The sequence below is a fragment of the Eleutherodactylus coqui genome, chromosome 1, assembly GCF_035609145.1.
Source record: "Eleutherodactylus coqui strain aEleCoq1 chromosome 1, aEleCoq1.hap1, whole genome shotgun sequence".
Lineage (NCBI taxonomy): Eukaryota > Metazoa > Chordata > Amphibia > Anura > Eleutherodactylidae > Eleutherodactylus > Eleutherodactylus coqui.
The window spans coordinates 246,939,406-246,967,023 of record NC_089837.1 but is presented as its reverse complement, the minus strand read 5'-3'; the positions used below and the strand labels follow the sequence as shown (position 1 = coordinate 246,967,023).

Genomic DNA, 27,618 nt, shown 5'->3' with positions numbered 1-27,618 from the left:
GGATTATTCGGTCTGGCCCTGCCTCTACCCCTGGCCACCGCACTGGCTCGGCCTGTGCCCACACCCTGACTTGGGCCTCCGCATCCTCGCCCGCATCCACGTCCTCTAGGCCTACCCCTCCGCATGCTGTATTACCAGTAGTGCAGAAACAGAACGCTGTAATGAAATGTGCCGCTTTTTGGCCCTTGGTTGGAGGCTGACTTCGCTTACGGAACGCACAGCAGAGGCAGGAAAGAATTTTGCGCAAGCCTGCTGTAACATTTAGCTGGCTGCGTATGAATTAGGACAACTACCCCCAGCAGAGACCCAGTACACTTGTGGACAGGAATACAGCGGTGATGTAAGAGGCAACACAGAGGCAGAAAAGAATTTTGCGCAAGCCTGCTGTAACACTTAGCTGGCTGCGTATGAATTAGGACAACTACCCCCAGCAGAGACCCAGTACAGTTGTGGACAGGAATACAGCGGTGATGTAAGAGGCAACACAGAGGCAGAAAAGAATTTTGCGCAAGCCTGCTGTAACACTTAGCTGGCTGCGTATGAATTAGGACAACTACCGCCAGCAGAGACCCAGTACACTGAGGACGGTCACAGGCAGCCCAAATAGATTTTTTTTCCCCAAATGTTTTTGGAAAGGCCCACTGCCCATATACACTAAATATGTCTTCTGTCCCTGCCTCACCACTACTGGCCCTGGACAATGTAAAATTACTGCAGGACGCAATGCTCTGCACGGCCAATATACAAAAAAAAAAAGTGCAACACTGCAAAAAGCAGCCTTCACACTACTGCACACAGTTAGATGTGGCCCTAAGAAGGACCGTTGGGGTTCTTGAAGCCTAAAATAACTCCTAACGCTCTCCCTATAGCAGCTCTGGCACCAGCAGCACTGTCCCTGATCTCTGTCAGAATGCATCTGTGGCGAGCCGCGGGAGGGGCCGATTTATATACTCGGGTGACACCTGATCTCCCCAGCCACTCACTGCAGGGGGGTGGTATAGGGCTTGAACGTCGCAGGGGGAAGTTGTAATGCCTTCCCTGTCTTTCTATTGGCCAGAAAAGCGCGTTAACGTCTTAGAGATGAAAGTGAAAGTAACTCGAACATCGCGTGGTACTCGTCTCGAGTAACGAGCATCTCGAACACGCTAATACTCGAACGAGTATCAAGTTCGGACGAGTACGTTCGCTCATCTCTAGTCATAGTGCCAACCATGCTTAAAAAAAAAGTTTGCCCTTCCAACAAATAAATAAATTTTGAAGGTACACAATACGCTATGACTGGCACAAATATACTAAGGCCGGGCTCACATGACCGTAACTTTACTGTGCATTATGTGTGTGATGTACGCAGTAATATACAGGCAATCAAGACATTGCTTTACGCTGGTTGGCAGCGGGATGCACACTGTGCCCCTCCAGTGACCACTGCGGCTCACCTGCTCCCTATCTCTCCCTGCTCTGCTATATGACAGCTGCCGCCCAGCCGGCGCATGCTCAGAGCGGAGCTGGGGCGTCAGTAGTGACGTTTCTCTGTGCGCCTCTGCGAGGCTCGCACAGAAATAGGACATGCCGCGATTTGTTTACCGAGCGAGATTTCATGCGGTCAAATCATGACTGTTTGCATAGGATTGTATTATGTAATGCAATCCTATGGCAGTGGGCACAGGCGGAATTTCTGCGGGAAATCCCACCCCGGAATTTCTGCCTGCGTGCATTTGGCCTATATGTCGTTGCCATACGCAGCTGACCACTGGCTACACAGTAGTAGAACTTTGTGTGACGCACATAGTTTTATGCATATGGCCATGTGAGCCTGACCTAACAAGCACATGCTTCAACATTCATCACCAACACTGCTATGTTCAGGTTCTCTGCTGGGTGTGGGATAACATCAGCACTGCACCCTAGACCATTAGCCAGAACTGTGTTTGATAGCATTCCCTCATGCACTACAGACGTGGTGCAGCATCCCAGAGTCCATCCGGGACTGTCAGAAATGTCCTGTGGTATGGTACACAGGGGGAACCTCAGTTGCCTGCTACCTCTGCACACCATACAACAGGACTTTTCTGACTGTCTGACCTACTTTTGGATGTTAGCTGTATTTTTTAATCAATAACCCTTAATACTCCAAGTTTCTGTAAGGATTATCGCCGCGACGAACGCAATGAAAATCTGCCCGTGGACAGGCAGCCTTAGTAAATGTGCTGCAATGCACAGTTTTCTGGTATAAATTATGTATTTTGAATAGTAAATAAGCCCCAGAGTGTGGGCGTTCCTGACAGGCTGTGCTGCTGGAACGCTAACAGTTTAATATAGGTTTCTATTTTTTTTTTAGAGTTTTCTTGGGAATATATAGAAGCATTCATTAAAATACCAACGACCACCTGTCCATCCACAAGTGAGTTACATGTTCCGAACCTGATCACATGACCATGATGTCATTACAGGTCCTTCATCCCTGTGCAGATTATGGGCAAACTACATCCCCTACAAACTTCTGTGGGCTCAGTTGCTATAGAATACTAATGACCACCTGTCTGTAAGTGAGTGACTGTGTGAGTTACATGTGATGCCACCGACTTGGGATCAGTCACTGGGGCTCTGAGCTTTGCCCCTGATCACATGACGGTGATGTCATCACAGGTCCTTCACTTTATTAAAAACCTGCAGAGCCAGACAGGAGGCATATTAGCCTTTTACTCACCACTTCTGCAAGAGCCAACCTAAACAACCAATCACCGTGAATCAGCCAAACCAAATAACCAATCACCATGAATCAGCCAACTCAACCACCGTGAATAGGCCAAACCAAATAACCAGGAATGAGTAAATCCAAACAACCAATCAGGTTGCGAATGGTGTGGATTTTGGGAGTAATATAGATATATGTCGACAGAAGCTGTGTGCTTACAGCACCTGTGATGATATCACCGTCATGTGATTAGTCACCTGTGTGGCAGGACTCCAAGGTCACATGACCAGGGGGTGACAGTGTGTGCAGGACTCTGCTATGCTGGTTGTTATCCCTGTTGTATGGGATGAAGAATGTGGGTAGCCGAGCTGTATGTGATGTACATGTACCAGAGCTGTGTGTGTGTGAGGTGTATGTAGCAGAGTTGTCTGTGTAATGTGCATGTAGCACAGCTGTGTGGCGCATTGCATCACCTAAAACACTGGTGTTATAATTTCCTAATAATTACTAGTCAAAATACTAATGACCACCTGTCCATCCATGTGTGAGTAAGTTACGTGCTCCGCCCCTGGTTACATGACAGTGACGACATCACAGGTCCTTCATCCCTTTGCAGATTAGAAGCGGACTACATCCCCCTACAAACCCCCGCAGCCTCAGTTGCTACAGAATACTAACACAGTCACTCACTTACCTGTCTGTGAGTGACTGTGTGAGTAACATGAAGATTCCACACAAAATACGACCACCTGTGAGGTGCATATACAGAGCTGTGTGCGTGTGGCGTGTATGTAGCAGAGCTGTGTGCGTGTTTGTGGCATGTCTGGGTGGTGAATTTACAGGGCTATAATCTTTTCAGAAGAGACCGTGGAAACTGGAAAAGGGGAGGGGTGTGCCTATATGTTAAATCGTACTTAAGATATAGGTGTAGGAGATGAACACGTGGAATCTCTGTGGGTAGAAATACAGGGAAAAAAATAAAATCCTGATAGGGGTTTTCTATAGGCCACCAAAAAAGAACATAAGAAACTTAAAACATTATTAAGACAAATAGAAGAGGTGTCAAACCGCAATGAAGTAATTACTATGCGAGTCTTTAATTATCTGGATATAATATGGGAAGACAAAACCTGCAACTCTCACAAGGGTGGTAAGTTCTTGAGAACAATTAAAGACTACTACCTTACCCAACTTGTGCGGGAGCCAACTAGAAGGAAGGACACTCTGGACGTATTATTAACTAATAAACCACACAGGATCACGGGAGTGCAGGTGCAGGGACACTTAAGAAATAGTGACCACAATATAATGAATTTCCAGCTGTCATTCAATAAGAAGCCTTATCAGGGAGCGACAAAAAAACTAAACTTTAGTAAAGCAAAATTTGATCAGCTTAGAACTACTATCAGTAAGATTAATTGGGACAACATCCTCAAAAATAATAGTGCAGATGATAAATGCAATGGGAGAAATTAAAAACATCCTAATTACCTCATGTGAGCAGTTTATACCCTTTAAAAATAAAAGAACTACAAGCAGAAGGAAACCAATGTGGCTAGACTGTAAGGGGGGGGGGGCAATAAACGAAAAAAAGAAATCGTTTAAACCCCTAAAAACAAGAAGGCAGCACAAGAAGTGCTAAAAACATACTGGGAAAAAAACTAATCATGTAAAGAAAAGATCAAAATTGCTAAGGAGGAGGCAGAGAAACTGATTGCCAAAGAGAACAAAAATAACCCTAAGGGCGAGCACCCACTGGCGTTTGCGTTTTCCGCGGGAAAAAAACGCTGCGTTTTCGCCGCGTTTCCCGCGATTTTTCCGCGCGTTTTTCGCGGCGTTTTCGCGGCTTTTCCATTAATTTCCATTGACTTTCATGGGTGCATTAGGAGAAAAATAAGGACACATATGCAACTGACAGTTCCTATGTTAAAAACGCAAACGCAACGCAAAAAAAACGCCAGTGGACAGGAACACATGTTATCTCTATGCCTGTGCAGGAAAAACGCAAAACGCAGGTAAAAAAACGCCAGTGGGTGCTCGCCCTTAACTATTCTTCAATTACATAAACAGTAAAATGATTTGCACTGAAAGCACTAGCCATTTAACAAATAATGCAGGAGAAACCATAGAAGAGGGGGGAAGGCAAATCTATTAAATAATTTTTTTCAAGTGTATTCACAAATGAAAAATAAATGCCACACAAGATGCAGGGAAATAAAATGCATCCCCTGCTAAATATTGCATGCCTAACACAGGAGGAAGTGCAGAGTCGGTTAAAGAGGATTAAAATTGATAAATCGGCGGGCCTAGATGGAATACACCCAAGGGTTCTAAAGGAACTAAGTGACGCTATTTCTTATATTTATGGATACTATTGACACTATTGGCTCATTGCCAATGTGGTTCCAATATACAAAAAGGGGTCTAAAAGAGAGTTTGGTAACTACAGGCCAGTAAGTCTCACTTCAATAATTGGAAAAATATTTGAGGGGTTTCTGAGAGATGCCATCCTGGAATACCTCAAGGAGAACAACAGTATAACTCCCCATCAGCATGGATTCATGAGATCAGCTTCTACAATGAAGCAAGTTCTAGGCTGGGAGCTTACTAGGAGTCTATTGATCTCATATTTCTCTAAAGCATTTGACACTATGCCGCATAATAGGTTGATATATAAAATGAGACAGCTCGGATTGGGCGAAAACTTGTGTATGTGGGTAAAGAACTGGCTCGGAGATAGAAAGCAGAGGGTGGTAATAAATGGTTCGTACTCTGATTGGGCCACCGTTGCTAGTGGGTAGCCACAGGGATCAGTATTCTGTTCAATACTTATCAGTGACCTGAAAGAGGGACTGCACAGTAAAATATCGATATTTGCAGATGATACGAAATTATACATGGCAATTAATACAACAAAAGACAATGTACGGCTTTAAAAGGACCTAGATAAACTGAGGGCTTAAGTAGAAAAACGGCAAATGAAGTTCAATATTGATAAATGTAAGCAATATACATTAAATGGGCTACTGCTAGGTAAAGTGATATGGAAAAAGACCTGGGGGTACTAGTGGACTGTAGATTTAACTGGAGCAATCAATGCCAATCAGCTGCTGCAAAAGCAAAAAAAGAGATGAGAACATTATTCTTCCACTATATAAGGTACTTGTCAGGCCTCACATGGAATACTGTGTACAGTTCTGGACACTGGTGCTCAGGAAAGATGTTGCAGCACTTAAGGGGTTACAAAGAAGGGCGACTAAATTAATAAATAAAATGAAAGGACTGGAATACCCTGAGAAGCTAATAAACTTGGGATTATTCCCCCTAGGAAAAAGACGATCAAACAATTATGTATAAATACTCTCATGATCTGTTAATACCTAGGACTGCGACGGTAAGAAGAGGGCATCCTCTACGTCTAGAAGAAAGCAGGTTTCATCACCAACACAGAAGGAGGTTCTTTACTGTAAGAGCAGTGAGACAGTGGAACTCTCTGCCTAAGGAGGTGGTGATGGCAAAATCGATAAAGGAGTTTAAGAGGGGACTAAACATCTTTTGTGTTATGATATTACAGGATATAGACACTAGGTGACCAGTGGGGTTGTTAATCTCAAATGTTGATGCAGGGATTACTCTGACCGCCATTAAGGGGTCGAAAAGAATTTTTTTCCCTCCAAATTAGCTAAATTGGGCGGGTTTTTTTGCCTTACTCTGGACCAAAAAGGGGGGTTGAAACAGGCTGAACTAGATGGACATGGTTTTCATTCAGCCTAAGCTATTAGATTTTAAATCTCCTGCTACTAGATTATTTCTGATGGGGTCTAATAGTAGTTTAGTTTGCAGGGAGCACAAAAAGTCTTTATTAACTTCAGTAGGTACATAACCATTATAGTACTTATCTCTTCAGCTGGGGTGTCCACCAAGTATGTGCAAGTCTACCAGTTAAGTCTGAGGGATGTGATTTTACTCTGCAGGCTTTAAACTAAATTCAGTAGAATTGGTGCACCTCCTTTGCTCTAGGTAGTGAGAGTGCCAAGATCCTCTCTTAACTATAGCCTCTTTATTAGGACGACTTCTCTAATTTGGAAGTGGGTCTGCTGTAAAAGGCCAATGTCTGCCTTCAATTTTTTCAGATAAAGGCAGACATTGACTAAAGAACATTGTTGTAAGGAAAATAGCCCCTAAATGTTCTCTTTGACTACCTTCATTATGGTGGATGATGGTTAATTGTTAGTATGCCACAGGCTCTGGTTCAATAGGACTGCAAGACACGTTACAAAGTATATATCTGCAGTTCAAAGTAAATATCAGGTGATGTGGTTGAAGCAAACGGTTATTAAAAGAGCAAACATAGAACAATTGCTAATCAGTCTTCTGTGGGAAAAACACAAGTATGTGGCTCCACTTTTTTTTTAAAAAGGTTGAGTTCTGCCTCACCTCAATTTATTTAATGCTAAAGAAAAATTTTAGAACAAAATAGATGATTAGGCATGATAAGTCTTTGCAACAGTGGCGAATAGCCATGCACTGTTCAGGGAAGTATGAAGTGTATCATACTCCCTACTGAGGTTTAGATAGTGTATAAGTTCAGTAATACCAATAAACCAGTCTCTCCATACTTTGAGGGAAACTATAAGATTTCCTATCCTCCATTTTATGTCTTGTAATCTGCTCTTATTACAACTTTTCACTGGGTTTCTTTAGCTCATATTATTGTTTCTATCATAAGAATGCTAGGCTGTTTTCATGACCATTTTACAGAAGTCTCATGCGAAATAGTTCCAATCGACCTGAGAGAAGTCCTGACTCTGAAATGAAGTCACTGTTCTTGTTGAGTTTTTAATAACCAATGATAATAAATTAATTCTAAAAATCACAATTATTACAATTGAAGCATGTTCTAGCTTTGTTTCAAATGTCTTTGTATAAAATATCTCTGCGTTTTGTAGCATTTCATGATACAGAAAAACACCAGAGCACAACTGCCCAGGTAATGGTTGGAGCATGGCTCAGTGACCCCTAGTTGGTACTTAATTTCTCATGGACTGGGTATCTTCATGCTATCTAACTTGCCCAGGAAAATGCCACTATAGATGGTTATCCCTCCTTGACAAAATGTGCATGTGTGGAAGTCATAAATAATATGGTGACTCTGTTTTGGAATCACCCTCCCTAATGGGATTGCAATAGGCTACGTAATAAAGATGTACAATGTGTGGGACAACATAAATGATAAGACAGTAAAAAGCGGGCCAGAACATAGGACATCCTGCTGTTTGGATAACAAGTTGTCTGGAGTTCTATATCACACAGTGGTAGCATGTCACTTTTGTGTTACCACCTCATGGTCTGTCATAAATGGTTAGCCCTGAACACACACACTCTTCAAGAGAGCTGCTTAATTTATTGTTGTTACTAACTAACACACAGTAGTGGTAGATTACCCTACAGCTGCCCAAGAGTGAAATATGTCAATTTGTTTTGTACTTTGTTACACCTAGGTATTCTCATGCATCAAACACTTGACTGCAATTTAGCGCAAAAAAGGGAATCTTGTCAGCTAGATGAAGCCTATTAGGGACCTCCCACGCTGTTAAGTAATACTGATGTAATAGCTCTGGGAGCATCAATAGGGGGGTTCTAGGGTTATTTTAGCTCTCTTTTGCAATCAGTCACTCTGCCTCCTCCTTTGCAGTTTTTATTTTTTGTTTACATAAATTTGCTTTTTTCATTATATGTTTTAGTGCTTCTTCACTGTGTTCTTTTTTAGTATTTTAAATGCTTTCTATTTTTCGCTTATTTCTCCCCTTACAGTCTTGTTAAGCCACATTGGTTTCCTTCTATTCATAGTTCTTTTGTTTTTGAAGGGTATAACCTTCTCACATGATGTATTTAGGATGCTTTTAAAATTCTCCCATTTGTCGCCTGTAGTGTTATTTTTAAGGACGTTGTTCCATTTTATGATGCCGAGAGCAATTTTGAGCTGATCAAATTTTGCTTTACCAAAGTCCCGTTTTTATGTCACTCCCTAATTAGACTTCTAATTGAATGACCACTGGAAATTAATTTTATTGTGGTCACAATTCCCCAAGTGTCCCTCAACCTGCACCCCCATAATTTAGTCTGATCTGTTGGTTAATAAGTGCAGACGGACATATCAGAGCTTGAGTGAGTTCGAAGGTGGGAAACTAAATTAATAAATGAATTGGGCAGACTACAATACCAAAAGAGGTTAATCAAAATTAAGGTTATTTAGTTCAGAAAAAAGACGTCTGATTTGGTGACCTAATAAATATGTTTAAATATATCAGGGGTCAATAAAGAGATTTCTCTCATCATCTATTTATAACAAGGAGGCATCCTCTCTGTCTAGAGTAAAGAAAGTTTCTACACCGACACGGGTTCTTTATGAACTGAGATGGAGTTCTGAGACTATGGAACTCTCTGCCTGAGGACGTGGTGATGGCAAATTCAGAGGGGCCTGGATGCCTTTCTTGAGTGTTACAATATTAGGCCTTAGTCACATGGGCTTTTTTTCCTGCGATTTGCGCATCGCATGATGGATGCTCATCCGCAAATCGCGTGAACGGGGCCGAAAAATCACCCGAAATAACTGCTCCTAGCCGTGTTTCAATAGAAACGGGCCGGATCAGTGCAGCGCTGTCCAGCGCATTGAATTCAATGGAGCCGGCAATACAGCTGGCTCCATTGAAAGCAATGCGCTGCGGGCGATCTCACAATGAATTTTCGGGAAGGGCTTAAATATATAAGCCCTTCCCTGCAATTCATCCAGAAATGTGTAAAAATAAAAAAAATATATATACTCACCTGGTCCCGGCAGACGGAGTTCAGCCGCGGCCGGCGGCAGTTCTCATGAACTGCTCTCTGTAGTATTCAGCAGCCGGGGCTTTAAAATCCCCGCCTGCTGAATGAGCTGCCTCTGATTGGTCACAACCTGACCAATCAGAGGCAGCTCTCGCTCACAGCCACAGGGACGGCTTGATAGGCAGTCTTACATGGCAGTCCTGGGGCCTTTCAGAAGGCCCCTGGCAGCCATGACAGCTGCACTGCTCCTCTGATCTCACCATGGGGGGGGGCGTGTTCGGGGGCTTTAAATGCTGCTGTCAGAATACATACCCTGACGATCTAGGACACAAATGTATGTCCTGGAGCGGGAAGGGGTTAAGGATGCTGTGTATTGTCACACTGGTTGATGAGTGTAACAAGTCTTTGACTCGTACCCTATTCATAAGCCATTTTTACATTATACCACTACATAAGACATTGCACAAGAGACAGGACCTCTGGACAGTAGCATTACATGTCATCAGGAGGATTTATCCAATGGGCCAATATTTTACTGATGTGTGATCCTAACAGATGCACAAAGGTGTTTATTCCTTCACAGTATTTTAAATAGTTGCATAGATATAGCAACTACAGCAATAGATGTATCAAGGGGTGGGTGTGAGGTCTGCCAACTCTACCTTGTATGTGCCCATTTTCTACAAATATATAGCTACTCTAGAAAAAAATTTGCTTCTTCATATTGTGTTTCCTGTGTTATTTTGTTTCTTTTCATGCTTTAAGCTTATCACTTTATTGCTTAGTGTTAGGGATATTCCAGGGACCCCTATAATATGTTGCCAGGCTCCAAATTAATAGTGAATGTAGTTATTTCAGGCCTGGAGAAAAATAGTAACACAAACAGGTTGCTGCGTTTCAAAGAATTCTAAAGTTTATTCTACAAACATAGACCTTTATGGAGAAAAAGAGGGAGTGGCTTTATGCCAAAGCTGTAAACAAGTTGTTTCTCACAGATAGCAAGTGTAGTCTTGAGTAACACATATTTCATTGAAAAACAAACAAACAATACATTTTCTCACATAGCATAACAAGACATAACAATTAGATATGTTTCATGAGAATTGCTGCATCAGTGATGCTGGCTGCACACCTAGAAAATTCATATCTCAATTTGTAAAGGGGAATTAGGCTAAAGGGCATGAGATGCTGACAGGAGACATTAGTTAGTTTGCAAAGAGAATTAATCTGAAGCTCATAAGATGGCTGACAAGAGACAAGATGGACAGTAAAAACCAGGATCTTAACATTTAGCATACCATATTTGTTTGCTGTATGAAAACTGGAATTATACTTGTGGCCTTGCAGACCATTCTAACTAAAATAACAGGAATTTTTGTCAGACGATTTCATGTTAAAAAAAATAGAAATATATTTTATCTTTTTGGAAAACCTATTAAAAGACTGATATTATGTATTGTGAAACAAGAAGCCATGTATATATTATTAATTCATCTATTAAAAAGACAAACATTGTAAGATTACCTTTCCCATCCTAAATCTCATATCTTTTGGCATTAGATAATAAGGCAGGTGAGATGAGAAGAGACGAGGAGATGGACGACTTTTAAAGTCAGCATTGTTAAAGTCATATTCTATCCATGGCGCTCTTACTATATTTTTAACATGTTCTGTTCCGTTTCGATGCCCTTCATTAAATATTAGGCTTACAATTTGTTGTGTCCAAACTGTGCCTGCAAAATATGTTATAGGTCTTATTATTTACAGCATCTACTGTAATTGACAGGCTGTAAGACAAGTCTTTAGTTAAAGATAATGCCCGGGACTAAACTATTGATGACTTAATTGAAGTGACAGCAGTGATTGAGTGAGCTCTGCAGTCACTTAAAGGGGTTGTCTCGCGGCAGCAAGTGGGGTTATACACTTCTGTATGGCCATATTAATGCACTTTGTAATGTACATCGTGCATTAAATATGAGCCATACAGAAGTTATTCACTTAGCTGCTCCGTTGCTGGCGTCCCCGTCTCCATGGCTCCGTCTAATTCCGATGTCTTCTGGTGTTTTTAGACGCGCTTGTGCAGTCCGTGCTTCTGCCTGGTGAATGGGGCCGCTCGTGCCGGAGAGCTGGTCACCGCGTCGTCATCGTAGCTCCGCCCCGTCATGTGTGCCGATTCCAGCCAATCAGGAGGCTGGAATCGGCAATGGACCGCTCAGAGCCCATGGTGCACCATGGGAGAAGACCCGCGGTGCACCATGGGAGAAAACCGCGGTGCCTCCCTGGGAAAGGACCGGCGGCCATCTTGGAAGAAGAATCTTATAAGTTCATATTTCATCACATCGGTGAGTAGCAAGCGGTTTAAAAACCGCTTTAAATTGCTATTTTATGCCGGGGGGGGGGGGGGGGGGAATAACAGGGGGAATGGGCTAATTTAAAATTTTGATGTTTGCCTCGGGACAACCCCTTTAAAGGGGTTGTCCCGCGGCAGCAAGTGGGTCTATACACTTCTGTATGGCCATATTAATGCACTTTGTAATGTACATTGTGCATTAATTATGAGCCATACAGAAGTTATAAAAAGTTTTTCACTTACCTGTTCCGTTGCTGGCGTCCTCGTCTCCATGGTGCCGTCTAATTTCCGCCGTCTAATTGTCAAATTAGACGCGCTTGCGCAGTCCGGGTCTTCTTCTCTTCTCAATGGGGCTCCGTGTAGCTCCGTGTAGCTCCGCCCCGTCACGTGCCGATTCCAGCCAATCAGGAGGCTGGAATCGGCAATGGACCGCACAGAAGAGCTGCGGTCCACGGAGGGAGAAGATGCCGGCGGCCATCTTCACCGGTAAGTATAGAAGTCACCGGAGCGCGGGGATTCAGGTAAGCGCTGTGCTGTTTTTTTTTTAAGTCCCTGCATCGGGGTTGTCTCGCGCCGAACGGGGGGGGGGGGGTTGAAAAAAAAAACAACCCGTTTTGGCGCGGGACAACCCCTTTAAGTCTATACAAGGCACAGTGCTATATATTGCATAGTGCCTGTGCCAAGCAAAACAGCTCAGTCCCATTCACTTGTCTGATGAATGTGATAACCATGCCTGAGAAGAGGCTGAGAAACTCACCCCAGCTCCTTGGCCTCCTCAATTCACGAATCTTCCAGAATCCCAAGTAGTGGTTTCCCACTGATCAACTACGGTATTGATGAGTTGTTCTGAGAATAGGCCATAAATAATTAAGTCCCAGAAAATCCTTTAATTTATTATAAATAGTAATAGAGTTAAGCGTAAAGCAAATTTTGTAGAACAGAATTATCTTTTTTTTTTCTCTTTTAGGGCAGGCTCACACGAGCGTAATTTCATTGCATATTATTTAGTGAATGGAGTCAATGAAAGTACATTGATTTTCATTGATCCATTCATACTTGCGTAAAAAAAAAATAGCATGTTCTATTTTACAGCAGATTAAGTGTGATAGAGCCCTATTGTTATCTAGGGATGTGTATGAAAACGCTGTACATATGCAATTGCATTGCATATGCGCTACATTTTATATGTATGTTGCTAGGAAACAATATAAGGAAAGTAAAATTTAAAAAAAAGAAGAAACCAGGAAGCCAGGGCAGGACAGTGTGCATGAGATATGCAATCATGCACAATCCTATGCGATCACAGTCGTAGTGATCTCAGTTCCACACCGGTAAAACGCTGTATTTCAAGCGCACAATTTTACTGTATACTCTTGTGAGTCTGCCCTTAGTTTTTTCTTTTTAAACAATCTTAGTTTTTTGAGTATATCACAGAACGAAAATGCAGGTTTCATTAATATTATTATTCACAGAGGCAGAAAGTCCAAAACTTAATATTAAACGATAGAGATGAGCGAGCATACTCGCTAAGGGCAATTACTCGAGCGAGTATTGTCCTTAGCGAGTACCTGCCCGCTCGGAAGAAAAGATTAGGTTGCCGGCGCGGGTGAGCGGTGAGAGGCACTAAGTTTGTTCTATATTTCTTCCTCGATGAACGAGCTTATCAATATCTGAACTCTACTACAATAAGTGGCTCTATTTAGAGTAAACTAGTCTCTAGGCTTCATTAATACAGGCACCATACACTAGTGAGAGCCTGTTGTCATGCACAACATATATCAGCCTATAGATGAGTTGTCATCATATGATCTAGTCCCAAATCTAACCCATATTTTGCACTATTGTTGTGTGTAGATATAGAAGTAGTTATATAATCTATCCAGTGTATATATACTTACCCTGATAAGTGGATTGATTGGAACTACATTTAGTACTTTACGTTATACACATTACTTTTTGTTTTTTGTGTTGTGTTTGACTTTTCTTCATGACCATCATTTGTCACCAGAGAAAAGTGGTATGTTGTGCCCTAAATGTGGATATTTTTAAATAATCTATATTAGAGATGAGCGAGCATACTCGTCCGAGCTTGATACTCGTTCGAGTATTACGGTGTTCGAGATGCTCGTTACTCGAGACGAGCACAACGCGCTGTTCGAGTTACTTTCATTTTCTTCCCTGAGAAATTTGTGCGCTTTTCTGGCCAATAGAAAGACAGGGAAGGCATTACAACTTCCCCCTGCAACGTTCAAGCCCAATACCACCCCCCTGCAGTGAGTGGCTGGCGAGATTAGGTGTCACCCGAGTATTAAAATCTGCCCTCCCGCGGCTCGCCACAGATGCCTTCTGACATAAATCAGGGAAAGTGCTGCTGCTGGTGCCCGAGCTGCTATAGGGAGAGCGTTAGGAGTTATTTTAGGCTTCAAGAACCCCAACGGTCCTTCTTAGGCCATAGAAATCGCAGATCGCACCTATGTGCGATCTGCGATTCCTGTTCTCTTCTCTATATGCGCTCAATGGGGCCGGCGGCAGCAGCGCCGACCCCATTGAGAACATATAGAAGACAAATCATTCTTCTCTGCCACAGCTGTAACAGCTGTGGCAGAGAAGAACGATGTTTGCCCATTGAATTCAATGGAGCCGACAATACAGCAGGTTTCACTGAAAGCAATGGGCTGCCGGCGATCGCAGGATGAATTGTCGGGAAGGGCTTAAATATATAAGCCCTTCCCTGCAATTCATCCAGAAATGTGTTACAATAAAAATATATACCGGCGTATAAGGCGACGGGGCGTATAAGACGACCCCCCAACTGTCACCTTATACGCCGGGAATACAACGGAGCAAAGAATAAAACTCATTACTCACTTCTCCTGGCGTTCTGCGGTGCTGCTGCAGGCATGATGTCATTGACTGGCTGTGATTGGCTGAAGGCACGTGTGTTTTCTGGAGGCGGGGATTTCAAGCACTGCGTCCAGAAAGCAATGCTCTGCCGGGGACCAGGAGGGAGCGACAGCCTGCAGCAGCGCCGCAGAACGCCGGGGGAAGTGAGTAATGATTTTTATTTTTTGCTCCGCTGTATTCCCGGCATATAAGGTGACAGTTGGGGGGTCGTCTTATACGCCCCGTCGCCTTATACGCCGGTATATACGGTATATATTTTTATTGTAACACATTTCTTGATGAATTGCAGGGAAGGGCTTATATATTTAAGCCCTTCCCGACAATTCATCCTGCGATCGCCGGCAGCCCATTGCTTTCAGTGGAACCTGCTGTATTGCCGGCTCCATTGAATTCAATGGGCTAACATCGTTCTTCTCTGCCACAGCTGTTACAGCTATGGCAGAGGAGAACGATCTTTATGCTGACAGTGGGGGGGGGGGGCACTCTTGCCGCTATTGTGGCTTAATAGTGGGACCTGGGAACTTGAGATGCAGCCCAATATGTAGCCCCTCGCCTGCCCTATCCGTTGCTGTGTAGTTCCCATCACTTTCTTGAATTGCCCCGATTTTCACAAATGAAAACCTTAGCGAGCATCGGCGATATACAAAAATGCTCGGGTCGCCCATTGACTTCAATGGGGTTCGTTACTCGAAACGAACCCTCGAGCATCGCGAAAATTTCGTCCCGAGTAACGAGCACCCGAGCATTTTGGTGCTCGCTCATCTCTAATCTATATATATAAAATTGAATGTATGCGTGATTGTCTGTCTGTGTGTCTGTTTGTCCTTTATGCGCTACTACATCATTCATCGTCCGATCGCCATGAAACTTTGGGAAGTTGCTGAGTACACTCCTGGGAAGATTATAGGCATAGTAAAACTATCCTATGATAAATGGCGTGCGTGTGAGCGTCGACAGTTACGCCCCCCCCCCACGTAGATCGTTTGATTTCCATCATTGCCACCAATTCTCTCAATTCCCGATGTCATAGAAACATGAAATTTGGCACGAGCATTGATTATGTCATAAACAGGAAACGCTAATGGGTCCCAGCTCGATTATTCAATTCTAAACGCAAAATAATTGGCGTCCAAATTTTACGTGAGGAATCTAATTCTCTCACTTTCCAATGTCATAGAAACTTGAAATTTGGCACGAGCATTGATTATGTCATAAATAGGAAACGCTAATAGGTCCCAACTCGATTATTCAATTCTAAGCGCCAAAGAATTAGCGTCCAAATTTTACGTACGGAATCTAATTCTCTCACTTTCCAATGTCATAGCAACTTGAAATTTGGCACGAGCATTGATTATATCAGAAATAGGAAAAGTGAATAGGTCCCAACTCGATTATTCAATTCTTAGCGCAAAAGAATTAGCGTCCAAATTTTACGTACGGAAGCTGATTCTCTCACTTCCCGATGTAATTTGGCACGAGCATTGATGATGTCATAAATAGGAACAGTTAATACTTCCCAACTCGATTATTCAATTCTAAGCCCAAAAAAATTAGCGTCCAAATTTTACGTACGGAATCTAATTCACTTCCCAATGTCATCTATATATATATATATATATATATATATATATATATATATATATATATATATATAAAGACGAAAGCCCCCACTGACTCACTGACTCACTCACTGACTGACTGACTCGCCAAAAGTTCTCCAACTTCCCGATGTCGTAGAAACATGAAATTTGGCACACGCATAGATTATCTCCAAAATAGGAAAAGTAATTGGGTCCCAACTCGATTATTCAATTCTAGCGCAAAAGAATTAGTGTCAAAATTTTAGGTACGTAATCTAAATCTGTCACTTTTCAATGTCATAGAAACTTAAAATTTTGCCCGAGCATTGATTATGTCATAAATGGGAAAAGTTAATGGGTCCCAACACGATTATTCAATTCTATGCGCAAAAGAATTAGCGTCCAAATTTTACGTACGGAATCTAATTTTCTCACTTCCCGATGTCATAGAAACAGGAAATTTGGCACGAGCATTGATTATGTCATAAATAGGAAAAGTTAATGGGTCCCAACTCGATTATTCAATTCTATGCGCAAAAGAATTAGCGTCCAAATTTTACGTACGGAATGTAATTATCTCACTTTCCGGTGTCATAGAAACGTGAAATTTGGCACGAGCATTGATTATGCCATAAATAGGAAACGCTAATGGGTCCCAACTCCATTATTCAATTCTATGTGCAAAAGAATTAACGTCCAAATTTTACGTACAGAATCTAATTTTCTCACTTCCCGATGTCATAGAAACAGGAAATTTGGCACGAGCATTGATTATGTCATAAATAGGAAAAGCTAATGGGTCCCAACTCGATTATTTAATTCTAGCGCAAAAGAATTGGCGTCAAAATTTTACGTGCGGAATGTAATTTTTTCACTTTCCGGTGTCATAGAAACGGAAAATTTGGCACGAGCGTTGATTATGTCATAAATAGGAAACGCTAATGGGTCCCAACTCCATTATTCAATTCTATGTGCAAAAGAATTAGCATCCAAATTTTACGTACGAAATCTAATTTTCTCACTTCCCGATGTCATAGAAACAGGAAATTTGGCACGAGCATTGATTATGTCATAAATAGGAAAAGCTAATGGGTCCCAACTTGATTATTTAATTCTATGTGCAAAAGAATTAGCGTCCAAATTTTACGTACGGAATGTAATTTTTTCACTTTCCGGTGTCATAGAAACGGGAGATTTGGCACAAGCATTTATTATGTCATAAATAGGAAAAGCTAATGGGTCCCAACTCCATTATTCATTTCTATGCGCAAAAGAATTAGCGTCCAAATTTTACGTACGGAATGTAATTTCTTCACTTTCCGGTGTCATAGAAACAGGAAATTTGGCACGAGCATTGATTATGTCATAAATAGGAAAAGCTAATGGGTCCCAACTCGATAATTCAATTCTAAGCGCAAAAGAATTGGCATCGAAATTTTACGTACGGAATCTAATTTTCTCACTTTCCGGTGTCATAGAAACGTGAAATTTGGCAGGAGCATTGATTATGTCATAAAGAGGAAAAGCTAATGGGTCCCAACTCGATTATTCAATTCTAGCGCAAAAGAATTGGCGTCAAAATTTTACGTGCGGAATCTAATTTTTTCACTTTCCGGTGTCATAGAAATGGGAAATTTGGCAGGAGCATTGATTATGTCATAAATAGGAAACGCTAATGGGTCCCAACTAGAGATGAGCGAGCACCAAAATGCTCGGGTGCTCGTTACTCGGGACGAACTTTTCGCGATGCTCGAGGGTTCGTTTCGAGTAACGAACCCCATTGAAGTCAATGGGCGACTCGAGCATTTTTGTATTTCGCCGATGCTCGCTAAGGTTTCCTTGTGTGAAAATCTGGGCAATTCAAGAAAGTGATGGGAACGACACAGCAACGGATAGGGCAGGCAAGGGGCTACATGTTGGGCTGCATCTCAAGTTCACAGGTCCCACTATTAAGCCACAATAGCGGCAAGAGTGGGCCCCCCCCCTCCCAACAACTTTTACTTCTGAAAAGCCCTCATTAGCATGGCATACCTTTGCTAAGCACCACACTACCTCCAACAAAGCACAATCACTGCCTGCATGACACTCCACTGCCACTTCTCCTGGGTTACATGCTGCCCAACCACCCCCCTCCCCCCCCCCACAGCGCACACCAAAGTGTCCCTGCGCAGCCTTCAGCTGCCCTCATGCCACACCACCCTCATGTCTATTTAGAAGTGCGTCTGCCATGAGGAGGAACCGCAGGCACACACTGCAGAGGGTTGGCACGGCTAGGCAGCGACCCTCTTTAAAAGGGGCGGGGCGATAGCCCACAATGCTGTACAGAAGCAATGAGAAATAGAATCCTGTGCCACCGCCATCAGGAGCTGCACACGTGGGCATAGCAATGGGGAACCTATGTGCCACACACTATTCATTCTGTCAAGGTGTCTCTGCATGCCCCAGTCAGACCGGGCTTTTTAATTCATAGACACAGGCAGGTACAACTCCCTATTGTGAAGTCCCTGTTGACCGACAGCATGGGTGGCTCCCTGGAACCCACCGGCGATATACAAAAATATCCCATTGCATTGCCCAACACAGCTGAGGTAGTAATGTCGTGCTTAATGCAGGTGGGCTTCGGCCCACACTGCATGCCCCAGTCAGACTGGGGTTCTTTACAAGTGGAAACAGATGCATTTATAATTCCCTGTGGACCCACAGCATGGGTGGGTGCCAGGAAGCCACCGGCGGTACATAGAAATATCCTATTGCATTGCCCAAGACAGCTGAGGTAGTAATGTCGTGCTTAATGCAGGTGGGCTTCCGCCAACTTCATGCCCCAGTCTGACGTAATATGTACCTTAACAGTAACCGTGTTGGTGGGAAATGGCCTCGCCGCCATCATGTCTTTGGGAAGCCTCTGTTTCCACACCCCAGAGACATACCATTAGCAGCGGTATAGGCAGAGCCCATAATTAGTCACATTTCAGCCGTAGCATTAGCGACAGGCCCCACTAACATATCACTAGCAGCATTATAGGGGGAGCACAGTCTTAGTTCCATTTCAGTAATAGTAGCAGCCTACACGGGCCCCAGTAACAATTCCGAAGCAGCAGTATAGGAGGAGCACAGTCTTAGTTCCATTTCAGTAATAGTAGCAGCCTACACAGGCCCCAGTAACAATTCCGAAGCAGCAGTATAGGAGGAGAGTAGTCTTAGTTCCATTTAAGTCATTGTAGCAGCCTACACAGGCCCCAGGTACAATTCCGAAGCAGCAGTTCAGTGGGAGCGCAGTCTTAGTTCCATTTCAGTAGCTGCAGTATAGCCAAGGCCCAAGTTACATTTATGTAGCTAAAGTGTAGGCCAACCCCACACACACTTCTGTACCATGAGTGCAGGCGAAGAACATACAAATTGCTATGATTACACTGTAGGTGAGGGCCCCAAAAAATTGGTGTACCAACAGTACTAATGTACCTCAGTAAAAATTGGCCATGCCCAACCAAGATGGCAGGTGCAACCCATTAATCGCTTTGGTTAATGCGGCTTAAGTGGTAATTAGGCCTGGAGGCAGCCCAGTTTAACGAAAAATTGGTTCAAGTTAAAGTTTCAACGCTTTTAAGAGCATTGAAACATATAAAAATTGTTTAGAAAAATTAGATGAGTGAGCCTTGTGGCCCTAAGAAAAATTGCCCGTTCAGCGTGATTACGTGAGGTTTCAGGAGGAGGAGCAGGAGGAGGAGGAGGAATATTAGACACAGATTGATGAAGCAGAAATGTCCCCGTTTTGGATGGTGAGAGAGAACGTAGCTTCCATCCGCGGGTGCAGCATACGTATTGCTTACGTATCGCTGCTGTCCGCTGGTGGAGAAGAGAAGTCTGGGGAAATCCAGGCTTTGTTCATCTTGATGAGTGTTAGCCTGTCGGCACTGTCGGTTGACAGGCGGGTACGCTTATCTGTGATGATTCCCCCAGCTGCACTAAACACCCTCTCCGACAAGACGCTAGCCGCAGGACAAGCAAGCACCTCCAGGGCATACAGCGCTAGTTCAGGCCACGTGTCCAGCTTCGACACCCAGTAGTTGTAGGTGGCAGCGGCGTCACGGAGGACGGTCGTGCGATCCGCTACGTACTCCCTCACCATCCTTTTACAGTGCTCCCGCCGACTCAGCCTTGACTGGGGAGCGGTGACACAGTCTTGGTGGGGAGCCATAAAGCTATCCAGGCCCTTAAAGACTGTTGCACTGCCTGGGCTGTACATGCTGCTCGATCTTCGCACCTCCCCTGCTACCTGGCCCTCGGAACTGCGCCTTCTGCCACTAGCGCTGTCGGATGGGAATTTTACCATCAGCTTGTCCGCCAGGGTCCTGTGGTATAGCAACACTCTCGAACCCCTTTCCTCTTCGGGAATGAGAGTGGGAAGGTTCTCCTTATAGCGTGGGTCGAGCAGTGTGTACACCCAGTAATCCGTAGTGGCCAGAATGCGTGCAACGCGAGGGTCACGAGAAAGGCATCCTAACATGAAGTCAGCCATGTGTGCCAGGGTACCTGTACGCAACACATGGCTGTCTTCACTAGGAAGATCACTTTCAGGATCCTCCTCCTCCTCCTCCTCCTCCTCCTCATCCTCCTCAGGCCATACACGCTGAAAGGATGACAGGCAAGCAGCAGGGGCACCGTCATCCTCCTCATGCTCCTTCTCCTCCTCCTCCTGAATGCGCTGAGATATAGACAGGAGGGTGCTCTGACTATCCAGCGACATACTGTCTTCCCCCGCCTCCGTTTCCGAGAGCAAAGCATCTGCCTTTATGGTTTGCAGGGAACTTCTCAAGATGCATAGCAGAGGAATAGTGACGCTAATGATTGCAGCATCGCCGCTCACCACCTGGGTAGACTGCTCAAAGTTTCCAAGGACCTGGCAGATGTCTGCCAACCAGGCCCACTCTTCTGAAAATAATTGAGGAGGCTGACTCCCACTGCGCCGCCCATGTTGGAGTTGGTATTCCACGATAGCTCTACGCTGCTCATAGAGCCTGGCCAACATGTGGAGCGTAGAGTTCCACCGTGTGGGCACGTCGCACAGCAGTCGGTGCACTGGCAGATTAAAGCGATTTTGCAGGGTGCGCAGGGTGGCAGCGTCCGTGTGGGACTTGCGGAAATGTGCGCAGAGCCGGCGCACCTTTACGAGCAGGTCTGACAAGCGTGGGTAGCTTTTCAGAAAGCGCTGAACCACCAAATTAAAGATGTGGGCCAGACATGGCACGTGCGTGAGGCTGCCGAGCTGCAGAGCCGCCACCAGGTTACGGCCGTTGTCACACACGACCATGCCCGGTTGGAGGCTCAGCGGCGCAAGCCAGCGGTCGGTCTGCTCTGTCAGACCCTGCAGCAGTTCGTGGGCCGTGTGCCTCCTATCTCCTAAGCTGAGTAGTTTCAGCACGGCCTGCTGACGCTTGCCCACCGCTGTGCTGCCACGCCGCGCGACACCGACAGCTGGCGACGTCCTGCTGCTGCTGACACATCTAGATTGCGAGACAGAGGTTGAGGAGGAGGAGGAGGGTGCTTTAGTGGAGGAAGCATACACCGCCGAACATACCACCACCGAGCTGGGGCCCGCAATTCTGGGGGTGGGTAGGACGTGAGCGGTCCCAGGCTCTGACTCTGTCCCAGCCTCCACTAAATTCACCCAATGTGCCTTCAGGGAGATGTAGTGGCCCTGCCCGCCTGTGCTTGTCCACGTGTCTGTAGTTAAGTGGACCTTGCCACTAACCGCATTGGTGAGGGCGCGTACAATGTTGCGGGAGACGTGGTCGTGCAGGGCTGGGACGGCACATCGGGAAAAGTAATGGCGACTGGGAACTGAGTAGCGCGGGGCCGCCGCCGCCATCATAGCTTTGAAAGCCTCCGTTTCCACAACCCTATACGGCAGCATCTCAAGGCTGATAAATTTGGCTATGTGGACGGTTAACGATTGAGCGTGCGGGTGCGTGGCGGCGTACTTGCGCTTGCGCTCCAACAGTTGCGCTAGCGACGGCTGGACGGTGCGCTGAACTACACTGGTGGATGGGGCCGAGGACAGCGGAGGTGAGGGTGTGGGTGCAGGCCATGAGACGGTAGTGCCTGTGTCCTGAGAGGGGGGTTGTATCTCAGTGGCAGGTTGGGGCACAGGGGGAGAGGCAGCAGTGCAAACCGGAGGCGGTGAACGGCCTTCGTCCCACCTTGTGGGGTGCTTGGCCATCATATGTCTGCGCATGCTGGTGGTGGTGAGGCTGTTGGTGGTGGCTCCCCGGCTGACCTTGGCGCGACAAAGGTTGCACACCACTGTTCGTCGGTCGTCAGGCGTCTCTGTGAAAAACTGCCAGACCTTAGAGCACCTCGGCCTCTGCAGGGTGGCATGGCGCGAGGGTGCGCTTTGGGAAACAGTTGGTGGATTATTCGGTCTGGCCCTGCCTCTACCCCTGGCCACCGCACTGCCTCTTGCAACCTGCCCTGCTGCTGCCTGTGCCTCCCCCTCTGAAGAACTGTCCTGTGTAGGCGTTGCACACCAGGTGGGGTCAGTCACCTCATCGTCCTTCTGCTCTTCCTCCGAATCCTCTGTGCGCTCCTCCCTCGGACTTACTGCCCTTACTACTACCTCACTGCAAGACAACTGTGTCTCATCGTCATCATCCTCCTCACCCACAGAAAGTTCTTGAGACAGTTGGCGGAAGTCCCCAGCCTCATCCCCCGGACCCCGGGAACTTTCCAATGGTTGTGCATCAGTGACGATAAACTCCTCTGGTGGGAGAGGAACCACTGCTGCCCAATCTGAGCAGGGGCCCGAGAACAGTTCCTGGGAGTGCTCCCGCTCCTGAGCAGGTGTTATTGTAGTGGAGTGAGGAGGCTGGGAGGAAGGAGGAGCAGCAGACAGAGGATTCGGATTGGCAGCAGTGGACGGCGCAGAACTGCGGGTAGACGATAGGTTGCTCGAAGCACTTTCTGCCATCCAGGACAGGACCTGCTCACACTGCTCATTTTCTAATAAAGGTCTCCCGCGTGGACCCATTAATTGGGCGATGAATGTGGGGACGCCAGAAACGTGCCTCTCTCCTAATCGCACAGCAGTCGGCTGCGACACACCTGGATCAGGAGCTCGGCCTGTGCCCACACCCTCACTTGGCCCTCCGCGTCCTCGGCCACGTCCACGTCCTCTAGGCCTACCCCTACCCCTCAGCATGCTGTATTGCCAGTGATTTGATTTCACAGGCAGGAAATAAATTGGCGCAAGCCTGCAGGCCAAATATAATTTTTTAACTTTTTTTAAAAAGGAAAGGCCCACTGCCTCTAGTGAATGAATAATAAGTTTAATAACTGTGTTGCGGCCCTGCAAAAGTGTCACAGAACTTTACTGTTGCAGAGTTATTAACTGTGGCAGAGCAGGTATTTCCCAGGCAGGAAAGAGATTGGCGCAAGGCTGCACTCAACCGTAGCTGGTTGCGTCTGATTTTTTTACGTTCTCCACGCAGCACACACGTACCCAGAGCCCTGACGGCTGACAGAGGCAGGGCAAATATACTTTTTTCCCTTTTGTTTAAAAGGAAAGGCCCACTGTGCCTATTCAATGACTAATATAACTGTGTTGCGGCCCTGCAAAAGTGTCACAGAACTTTACTGTTGCAGAGTTATTAACTGTGGCAGAGCAGGTATTTCCCAGGCAGGAAAGAAATTGGCGCAAGGCTGCACTCAACTGTAGCTGGTTGCGTCTGATTTTTTTACGTTCTCCACGCAGCACACACGTACCCAGAGCCCTTAGGACTGACAGAGGCAGGGCAAATATACTTTTTTCCCTGTGCCTATTCAATGACTAATAACTGTGTTGTGGCCCTGCCTACACAATTCTGTGCCTGTAGTATCAATGCAGGGTGCAATGCTCTGCACCGCCGATTTTGAGAAAAAAAAAAAAAAGCAACACAGCTAACAGCAGCCTGCACAGTACTCCACACGGTTAAATGTGGCCCTAGAAAGGACCGTTGAGGTTCTTGAAGGCTACACTCACTCCTAACACTCTCCCTGCCTAAGCACCACTTCTGTCCCTAATGCCGGGTGCAATGCTCTGCACTGCCGATTTTGAGAAAAAAAAAAATTCTCCACTGCTAACAGCAGCCTGCACACATGTAGATGTGGCCCTAAGAAGGACCGTTGGGGTTCTTGAAGCCTACACTCACTACAAACACTCTCCCTACAGCAACTCCAATAGAACAGCACTTTCCCTCACTAACTCACACGGCATCTGAGGCGAGCCGCGGGAGGGGCCGACTTTTATACTCGGGTGACATCTGATCGCCCCAGCCACTCACAGCAGGGGGGTGGTATAGGGCTTGAACATCACAGGGGGAAGTTGTAATGCATTCCCTGTCTTTCAATTGGCCAGAAAAGCGCGCTAACGTCTTAGAGATGAAACTGAAAGTAACCCGAACACCGCGTGGTGCTCGTTACGAGTAACGAGCATCCCGAACACGCTAATATTCGCCCGAGCATCAAGCTCGGACGAGTACGTTCGCTCATCTCTAGTCCCAACTCCATTATTCAATTCTATGCGCAAAAGAATTAGCGTCCAAATTTTACGTGCGGAATCTAATTTTCTCACTTCCCGATGTCATAGAAACAGGAAATTTGGCATGAGCATTGATTATGTCATAAATAGGAAACGCTAATGGGTCCCAACTCCATTATTCAATTCTATGCGCAAAAGAATTAGCGTACAAATTTTATGTACATAATCTAAATCTCTCACTTCCCAATGTAATAGAAACAGGAAATTTGGCACGGGCATTGATTATGTCATAAATAGGAAAAGTTAATGTGTCTCTTGTCACCGAAAGGACCACAAATAATAAAACTTAGCTTTTATTGATTCTTAAATAATAAAAAAGGCGTCCTTTTATTTTCTCATATGTGCTAGAAGTCACACAATAATTAAAATCAGTGGGGCTTAGATATACAGATGAATACTGCTCTGTCCCAACAATCTATCTACCACTTTTGTATTCCCTGATATCTTTTCTTATCCAGGGACACTTAGATGTCTATTTGTCAATGACTTGCGCCACCAAATGTTTGTTAGAATATGGTGAAGCACTCACTGTCAGTGACCTAGATCAAAAGTTGTTGTTGGTAATTCTATTTCTAATAATGCTCATTAATGTCATTATCCAATTCAACACTTTTAATTCTCTATCTCAAGATAGACCTGATGTCCTCTGATTGGTCACGGTACAATGATGTCTATTTATTTACAGTCAGTGATCTATTGTCTTTAATATTGTACCTGACACACATTTATTTGTACTGTCGTCTCATTTATAACAGTTGCTCATCGATGATTGCTCAGGTAGTGTCTATTCTTTTTATTTTTAGAACAATATCGCGGTTAATGGTTTTTACAGAAGTCACCTCGATATATCACCATTAGGTGTTAGGTCCGGGGTGTATTTTTTATCTCAGACCCCAATATATCAAGCCTGTGTTTGCTTGATACTCTGTAATACTCCCTTATACCTGTAACTTATCGCATGAACCATTCATTTCCTATGGCTCATGTGATTATACACAAAAGTTAAGTGCAACCAGATGAAAGTTTCAGTAGTTATCAAGGATAGAGATGAGTTGTTCCAAATAATGATGTCCTTTCAATATGTTATCTCCCCTACTTGTACATAGGCACTATTCCGGAGAGATAACACTCCCACTTGTATAAATGATTTGTATAGGGAGAACATATATAGGGTGAATAAGGACAGTGGCTGCATTAAATGGAACAGCTGCAGTATTCATCTATAAGATTCTCATCCCTCAGGATTTGAATAGCTGCAATTAAGTGCACATAGATAGTTTGGTGGTAGCCCAGAATGAATTATAGGCTATCACCTATATCCAATGCCCCTTCAGATAAGTCTCTGTCTCTGTATATGCATTCTGTTATGATAAACCAACAGCTGCTAGCTAGAATGATGATGATAGTCTCTGTTTTTATTTTTGTATATATCTAGGTAGGTTGCATTATGATGAGCATACAACCACCATATAGATTAGTTCTTATGGAGAGAATCGGCCCATGGAACCTATCCCTCCCTCTCCATGGGAACGAGGGAACGACACAGCAACGGATAGGGCAGGCGAGGGGCTACATGTTGGGCTGCATCTCAAGTTCACAGGTCCCACTATTAAGCCACAATAGCGGCAAGAGTGGGCCCCCCTCCCCCTCCCAACAACTTTTACTTCTGAAAAGCCCTCATTAGCAATGCATACCTTAGCTAAGCACCACACTACCTCCAACAAAGCACAATCACTGCCTGCATGACACTCCGCTGCCACTTCTCCTGGGTTACATGCTGCCCAAACGCCCCCCCCCCCCACGACCCAGTGTCCACAGCGCACACCAAACTGTCCCTGCCCAGCCTTCAGCTGCCCTCATGCCACGCCACCCTCATGTCTATTTATAAGTGCGTCTGCCAGAGGAAAAGCAGGCACACACTGCAGAGGGTTGGCACGGCTAGGCAGCGACCCTCTTTAAAAGGGGCGGGGCGATAGTCCACAATGCTGTACAGAAGCAATGAGAAATGCAATCCTGTGCCACCTCCATCTGGAGCTGCACTTGTGGGCATAGCAATGGGGAACCTATGTGCCACACACTATTCATTCTGTCAAGGTGTCTGCATGCCCCAGTCAGACCGCGGTTTTTTAAATAGTCACAGGCAGGTACAACTCCGCAATGGGAATTCCGTGTGGACCGACAGCATGGGCGGGTGCCAGGAAGCCACCGGCGGTAGATAAATATATCCCATTGCATTGCCCATCACAGCTGAGGTAATAAATTCATGTTTAATGCAGGTGGGCTTCGGCCCACACTGCATGCCCCAGTCAGACTGGGGTTCTTTAGAAGTGGACACATGCAGTTAAAGGAGATGTCTCGAGGCAGCAGTGAAATATTTTTTTTGCCCAGTCCCCCTTCTTCAGCATACATTACTAAGTACCAATGTAAATGGCTTTTAAAGCCGGTTCCTACTTACAGTTCTGGCGTTTCATGAACTTATAAAAAGTTTCCCAAAGATGGCCGCCGCTTCTTCTCCCTGCGCTTGCTTCAGCCCGACGTGCTCGCTCCCGAGACGCCGGTCACGCTTCGTTTTAGCAGGGAGCTGTCCAGTGCTGATCCTTTCCCCCTGCACAAGTAACCCAGGCTTCGTAATAGGAGGGAGCTGTCCAGTGCTGAATTCTCAGCAGAAGGTACTGTTATGCCTCCCTGCAAT

At 45.2% G+C, this 27,618-nt stretch overlaps 1 protein-coding gene across 1 annotated transcript in view; it reads right to left on the bottom strand.

The window, feature by feature from the left end:
- The window catches only part of LOC136632715 (amine sulfotransferase-like), a 65,576-nt gene that overhangs the window by 22,572 nt on the left and 15,386 nt on the right, over positions 1-27,618 (bottom strand). Inside the window, exon 3 of the mRNA XM_066607794.1 lies at positions 11,045-11,253. Within this exon, the coding sequence (XP_066463891.1) occupies positions 11,045-11,253 (209 nt within the window). The remainder of the gene's footprint in view (positions 1-11,044; positions 11,254-27,618) is intronic.